At 33.2% G+C, this 7,798-nt stretch overlaps 1 protein-coding gene across 4 annotated transcripts; it reads left to right on the top strand.

The window, feature by feature from the left end:
- Positions 1–2,629: 2,629 nt before the first annotated feature.
- On the top strand, positions 2,630–7,387 carry LOC140803385 (uncharacterized). Of its 4 annotated transcripts, XM_073159247.1 has the most exons (8): positions 2,770–2,901; positions 2,987–3,057; positions 3,576–5,088; positions 5,384–5,635; positions 6,130–6,210; positions 6,566–6,668; positions 6,781–6,989; positions 7,183–7,387. In XM_073159247.1, the coding sequence occupies exons 3-8, from the start codon at positions 3,898–3,900 to the stop codon at positions 7,237–7,239; spliced, it is 1,893 nt and encodes a 630-aa protein (XP_073015348.1). In that variant the 5' UTR covers positions 2,770–2,901; positions 2,987–3,057; positions 3,576–3,897; the 3' UTR covers positions 7,240–7,387. The 4 variants fall into 4 exon arrangements, with proteins under 4 accessions (XP_073015347.1, XP_073015348.1, XP_073015349.1 ...); XM_073159246.1 differs by lacking the exons at positions 2,770–2,901; positions 2,987–3,057 and adding an exon at positions 2,630–2,756; XM_073159248.1 differs by lacking the exon at positions 2,987–3,057.
- The last annotated feature ends 411 nt before the right edge of the window (positions 7,388–7,798 follow it).

A 7,798-nucleotide genomic window follows, 5' to 3' on the forward strand; every position in this document is an offset into this window, starting at 1 on the left:
AAATTAAAAATATATAGTTACATTGCATTGTGGACCTTTAGCCGGCCCATTACACTCTAACAACAACTGGGCTTTGTTGGGCTTTAACAATTTGTCCCATGGGCCTCACATGCATCGATCTTATTGTCATAACAAGCTTAATTTTTTGAAAAATAAATGTTAAAATGTGTTTTATGAAGTAATGCTTTTGAAAATATTCCAAATTGGGCATCCCATAAGTAGGGATGGATTCATTAATGTACTGTGTATCGAGAAAGGGGAGATGAGACGACCTAATCACGAATCCAAAGATTCACAAGGTAGCTTGAACTCACCCTACAAAAAAAAAAAGAAAGAGATTTGATTATGGTCCTTAACTATGCTTGGTATCGAATATCGACGTACTTTGTGGATACATCTTCGACTTGATCAATGAAAATTATTATTTTCTATGCTTCAAAGTATTATTTTTCAATCATTTTTTTGTTAGTTATGTTATGAAAAAATATTGTGTAATATATGTTAATTTGAGTGAAAATCATTACTTTTTATGTCAAAATTATTACTTTTCACTGTTGGTACGGAAAAAATCATCACGTCTCATGAATATAGATTTGTGAATCGTTGCACAAAAACCTACTGTATCTCAAAATCTTCATCATGTGATAATAAGATATGAATGTTAGAATCAAGGGGAATTAATTTGACATGATCATCCTAATACTCATTACCAAAACAATTCATTAATAATCACATTATTCAGATAAATCACAATGAGTATTGTGCGACAAGTTCGTCCGAAACAATCTTGATACAGAAAATTAAATTCTTGATCATTGTTCAAACGGTTAGATATCCTTCGAAAAAAGTCATAATTTCATTTTTTTATATATAAATTGATAATATAATTATTATAATTTAATTTTAAACTCAAAATATTGTCTCAAACTTAAACATATATGATACGTTACATCAGATCGTAGGTGCAAGGTCGAATTATCTCATATATTTGAGGCAAAAACTTGTGTGAGACGGTCTCACGGATATTATTTGTGAGACGTATCTCTTATTTAGGTCATCCATGAAAAAATATTATTTTTTATGCTAAGAGTATTACTTTTTATTGTAAATATGGATAGGATTGACCCGTCTCACAGATTAAGATTCGTGAGACGATCTCACAGATTAAGATTCGTGAAACGGTCTCACATGAGACTTACTCTATATTTGATAATTTGATGCTCCACGTGGGCTTCACCCATGTGAGGTGATGAGCGAGCACGTACAAGTTATGTGCAGACCATGTGTCTCTCCATTATCCCAACCCAATCTCCATTTTTCCTCTCTTTGGACACATTTAAATTGCTCTAATTAAATTACTGCTTTAAAAAAATTGAATTTGAACTTTTAATTCTTATTTAATCACCAGAAATAATAATTAACAAGTAGAATAATGTAAATATTCTCCAATATAACACCAATTACTTTTATTATTATGATTATTATTATTATTATTTTTATTGTTATTGTTATGGACGAATTGAATTCTTGCCATGGCATTTATTCTGTCAATTAAATATTCGTATTTAAATCTAAATTAGGATAATAATTTCTTCCGAACTGTGTGCAAAATTTGATACTCAATCAAAAGGAGGATATGAAAGAGATCTTTTACTCGTTTACATAGATGAAAGATCGGGTATGAGTATTTTTGGATATAAGATGAAAACAAGTCTGAAAGAATATTATATATCTGATCTGAATATTTGATTAAATTAATACATACATATATATATATATATATATGATTTTATTAAATGATATTAGTCGGATGGAATGAAAAAAATTGTTAATATATTGTTGCTGTTGTTTTTATAAGATAATGATGTTGAGAAATAGAGTAAGCGTATATATATAATTTTTTTATAATTAATTTGTTTTATATTTAAATAAAAATTAATGAAAAATGACACTACAATTTAAAATAATAAAACAGAGCAGAGCAAGCCACCAAAATGTCTCATATTTAGATTCTTGGTAATGGTGATATTAGTTTCACGAGCTTCGATAATATTACATCTAGTTACTATGCACACGCGATGCGTGTGTACAAATTTTTTTTATCATTATCGATGAACTAAAGTGCAATTTGACAATTTATGGAGTGATTAAATTGATATTTGAATTGTTGAAATAAAATAAAAATAAAAATGTGTGTTGAAATTTAAAAAACAAAACAAAAAAAACAAAAATGTAATATTAGTATTATATAAGGGTAAAATAGGAAGGAAAAATTGATGTCCTCTTAGGTAGTTACTATCATGTGCTCAAACTTAATATAATAGTATAGATTATATAAATTCATATAAGAAAACTTTTAATTTAATTATCATAAATCAATAAATATTTTTTTCAAAAAAATTAAATTATTGTAAGAAACATAAACAAAATACTAGACAACTCACATAATTCAAATAAGAATAAGCTTCGTGTGACATAATATATTTATATTCATGAGATAGTTGCAGCGAAAAATAATAATTTTGACATAAAAGATTATGTTTTTCTCGACTCGAGTCAAATAAGGTATCGACTTTAAAAAATTGATTCATGAAAGTTTTACATAAGTTTTTGTTTCCAAATAAAGGGAAAAACACATATATTATGTGTGTGTGTATATATAAGGAAAGAATTACTAAAACCCGATAACAAATTTAGACAATGGAAAGAAAATGTGAGAAACAGATGGAAATGCGAGGAGCCGCTAGGAGAATTTAGTATGAATGTATGATAATATTGACTTCATTTTTCTTTTTTTTTTTTCCTTTTCATTTACATGTAATCAGCATTCCTGATAAAAACCAACACAGAAAAATAAGTAAATTGATAATCTCCAGATAATAATCACAAAATGCATCAGTGGTGCGTCCTGGGAATATTTTTTTCGGACTTTTATGCTTAAAGATTGAATCTTTGACTGTTTTTTTTTTGTTGATTGATTCTCCAGTTCTTGTTGCGTTTCGCGGGATGTTTGTTGTTCCCGTTGATGGTTGTTGTTCTTTTGCATTGTACAATCGGGTAAACACTTGTTCAGATTTCTGATCGATGCAATTGATGATGAATAGCTTTTTTTTTTTTTTTTTTTTTTTGGCGTTCTTCCCATTTGAGCCTAAAGAATTTCTGGAGTCTTTTGATTTGCACGTATTTCGTGTTTGATTCATTCGTGGAAATGACTGTGAGGAGAAACACTTTCTTTCTAATTTGATTTCTTAATGTTTATGATGTCGATTTGATTGCACTGAAAATGGAGATGATTGTTGCCTTTTCTGAGCAATTTCCGTGGGAGTATCAGTTTAGTTACGGATCTAATGAAATTAACATTGTATTAATGGAGTTTAAAATCCTGCAGTGGACCTATACGTTCTGCTTATATGTTCCTTGTGTATCTGATTCACACTGGATTCATTTTGCTCTTCTTCCAGTGAAAAAAATTCAAGTTGAATTAATTCTGTTATGCTATTATGTTGTTCTCCGCAGTTATACTGCAATCAGGATATGATAATGTGATAGACTGACCATTTATGGAATTTTTTCAGGATAGATCTTGTCGCGGAATTTCTGAAGCCAGACGTATTGTGATATCTTCATGTTTGATTTCGTGTTTGAGTTGCTTGGTTGTTCAAATGGATTCATTTGTGGAATGACATAGGCAGATAGAGATTTTTTGCCGTTTGCCCGATCTAGTTCTTGTAGGTGCATTCTGTATAGTTCTTGACAATTGAAATATGGTACTGATATTCTATCAGCTTTGCCTACACCGTTCTTAGTAATCAGCAACATAAAAAGGCTAGAGGATGTTCTCTTGCGCGACTAGTTAATCGTCAAAGCAGAGACATTGGTTGGTTTACCAGTTTAATCATGGGATTGCCTCAAATTTCCTTAGGCAAGAACGACGAAGAAGGATCGACATCGCCAAACACCATCATGCAAATGCCTTCTCAACTTATCAGTGTAACTAGCTTTGACACAAGTAAAATAGAAATAAGTAGCTCAAGTAATCGAATGTATGGAGACATCCTATGTACTTCAAGGGAACTTGTAAAAAATCCTGACACTTATGGTTTTCACAAGGACGGAAAGCCGAAAATGTACAAGTTGAAGATTGATTCAAGAGGGAAGAACCGGTTCATATCTCATGATGGCGGAAACGATATTCAAAGTCCAGTTTCTAGGGTAGTGGGTTTTGAACCCAGTGAATCAATTCGCAACTCCAATCCACGTGAAGACGAACGGCCAGGTATAGATCCATGTAGTGCAACTGAAAATTCAGGTTCTGTTATTAGGAAACGGTTATTATCGCCTTTGAACGCCATGCGTTTTTCTGATGAATTTAGTGGTGAACATTTAGAAATTGGGAACACGTGTAATCAGAGTAGTTTTCATGTTACGGATGGCAATCATAACTTCACCTTGAAAGAGAACAAGAAGGCTCACTTTGGCGACATGGACTATGCTGGTCCATCAATTTTGTCCCCACCTATATCTCTAAGTGGTAATAATGGTTTACGAGAAGAAGATTGTAAAACAAGCTCCAAGGTTGTCTTAGATGGTACTATGCTTGGAAACTTTGAAACGTTTGAGAATCTTCCATCCTCATACCATGATGTCAACTGTTACAAAGCAACAACTGAAACACCATTTACTAATGAGGTAATGGACTTGTCTCGAGATTTTATTGTGTCTCCGCCATTATCTCTGTCTCCTCTTGGACCAAGATTTTGTAGAAAGATCAGAAATTCAAGATTATCCTGGGATTCCAAGATAGAGTTTGATGAGAGGTATATTAGTTTTAAGGATGTGGAGCAGTCTCTGGAAGGAACTTTCTCTAGCATTTTATCTTCTCATAAAGATAGTAATTCTATAATGGCGAGCAACGTGTTCGACAAAGATGAAAATTTTCCAATGAACTTTGAGATTTTGACCCCTGAAACAACTCAAAGTGCCAAGTTGGGTAGAACTTTAAGTGGAATGTCTGTTAGAAGATCCTTGGTTGGTTCATTCGAGGAGTCATTGTTATCAGGTCGATTAGCTTCTGGGGTGGTCAGCCAGGTACGTGCATTTCTTCTTCAATTTAGTCCTCAAAATTCAAGTGTAACTGTAAGAAAGGATATATTGTTGTACCGAAAACTTTAATGGATATCAACTGCGATCTTTCAAAATGCACAGCTGCTCTAGCATCACTTCTCAATTGGTGTGCAACATATGTAATCACTCAACAAGCCCCTCCCATTAACTTTCGATTGTAAAGATTCATGCAACATATAATTATCCAAGAGGCCAAAAAGCCTTTGAGCATCATATATCTAGTTCCGCTTAATTTTTCCCTCCTTTTTTGTCTGGGCAGAAAATTGATGGCTTCCTCGCGGTTCTGAATATTACTGGAGGGAAATGTTCTCCTCATCCACAGAAACTTCCATTTTCCGTATCTAGTGTAGATGGTGATAAATACTTGTTGTACTACTCCTCTATAGAGCTCTCTGACCGTTTATCTGCACGCAAAAATGAAGGTCCAAAATTGAAGAGAAGCCTCAGTGCTAATGGCTCATCTGATGAAAAATCACGTCTGAGCATACCTATGAAAGGGCGCGTACAGTTGGTACTGTCTCGTTCTTTTGCTCTTCACACCCTGAAATTAAAATGGTTTTTTTGGTGCACAACATAAGTGAACCTTCTGGACAGTGGACACATAAAGAACGCTTCACATGAAGCTTCATCACTTAAGTTCGATTAATATAATGTTGTTTAAAATAGGGAACGAGATTTTGTCTAAATCTTGAACAAGAAGAGAACTTCCATTTAATTATTTTCCCTATGCAATCTCCTTGTGCTAAATGGGGAGTATATAATGTAGAATGCATGAAATAAACTGGAGACTGATGGAGATAGTGGCTACATGGCAATTTTAATAATATTTCTTTCGAGGAGAGGAAATTTATCATCATTAAGAATTTGTCCTGCCAACATGATTTTGATGTGGCCCTTAACATAAACAGATATTTCATGCCCACCAACCTATTTTACGACTGCAAAACTACTCGTGAGCTGTAATTACCATGCCTTTCAGCTACGATAACTGGATTTCTTGTGCAGGTCCTAAGCAATCCAGAAAGAACGCCAATACATACATTCTTTTGTAACTACGATCTGAGTGACATGCCAGCTGGCACGAAGGTTCGTGTATCTAATTGTTTCTGGAATCACTCCAAATATAGCTGCCTTAATCACAACAATTGCAGGTATATACTATGATGAGCGTACATGGCATATTCATTCTGGAATGGTGTCTTGAACTCTGCTGCAGCTTGTCATTTTCTGATTACGCTTTGATTATCATCTTATCTTTAGTCCAATTCTCAGAATACAAAATATTAGTTTAATTTTCTGGTCGTAGCTTTTGTAGTTTTCTTGCTTAATAGCTGGCAGCTAAATATACTCGGTTCATAGTCTAGTCAAAATATGTTTCCCACATGTACTTCGTTCAATTGAAAATCAAAATCTCACCGTGATCATCCATTTCATTTAATAGACATTCCTACGTCAAAAGGCCACTGTAGGTGTGGATCGAAGCGGAGATCATCAAGACTCCAGCGCAAAGAATGATGGTCCACTCCCCTCAAATCCAAAATCAGGTATTTCTTTTGACAAGTAGGACCGTGTTTGCTGCTACACATGGGTCTGGTTGTACATAACAAAATCAGATAGTAACATTGTAGCCCGTCAAAGATTAATACGAGAATGCAGGTTCTGGTGTTCTGCGGTACGCACTACATTTGCGTTTCATAAGCCCCCACCGAAAGAAGTGCTTGAAAAGAGGTCAGAAATGCAGAGCCGGTCCATCTTCTTTTCCTGTAAGCAGATGCTTGGACACCGAAGTGGAACGCCGTTTCTACTTGTATAATGATATGAGAGTGGTGTTCCCTCAGCGGCACTCAGATTCAGACGAGGGCAAGGTATTTGTATTAGTACTCGATTGCTGCATATAATTCTTATCATAGACATATATTTTTGTAAATTCTCAGGATATTAAACATATTTAAGATGGCTTGATATGATTGGATTATTTTTTGATTGCTGCTGCATCCGATTAATTCTTGCTTCTTGCTCGATTATCATTTTATTAAACGCATTGGTTTGACGATCCAGTTGCAGGTCGAGTATGATTGTCCCTCGAATCCGAAGTATTTCGATATAAGTACATGATGATCTTGGCCTGAGAACTCAGTTCATATGTACATAAAGGCATGTAAATTTTTTTTCCCTTGAAACTAACAGGTGCTAAAAAACACACCATTTCCCTGTAAATTCTTGTCAAAGATGCTGCTTGTCATATGTTCATTTAACTGAACTAGCATGATGTACGTGCGTTGCACATAATATCAATTAATTTTTTTTTTCGAAATCGTACTATCTTTTAAAATAAAATTTAAATTCTTTACTTTCAATTCTTTGTTAAAAAACCCATAAAATATGTTAATTATTCTACTATTGCACATATAGTTATAAATTTTTCATATATCTTTTTGTGATACTATAATTTATTACTTAATTAGAAATTGCACTAAAAATATAATTACGAAATTACAATAAAATCATTGGAAAAAAATGTAGAGAGAGAATTAAAAGGATAAAACATTTAAATGCAGTATAAAGATGAGTTTCGATAAAATTAATATAGGAGTTACATTTTATTATTGAAGTGTTTATAGAAGATTAATTTTGTTATTGCACAAGAAAACAATGTCCTTTATCCACCCTTTTA

This window comes from Primulina eburnea, chromosome 10 (assembly GCF_022965805.1).
Source record: "Primulina eburnea isolate SZY01 chromosome 10, ASM2296580v1, whole genome shotgun sequence".
NCBI classification, from domain to species: Eukaryota; Viridiplantae; Streptophyta; class Magnoliopsida; order Lamiales; family Gesneriaceae; genus Primulina; species Primulina eburnea.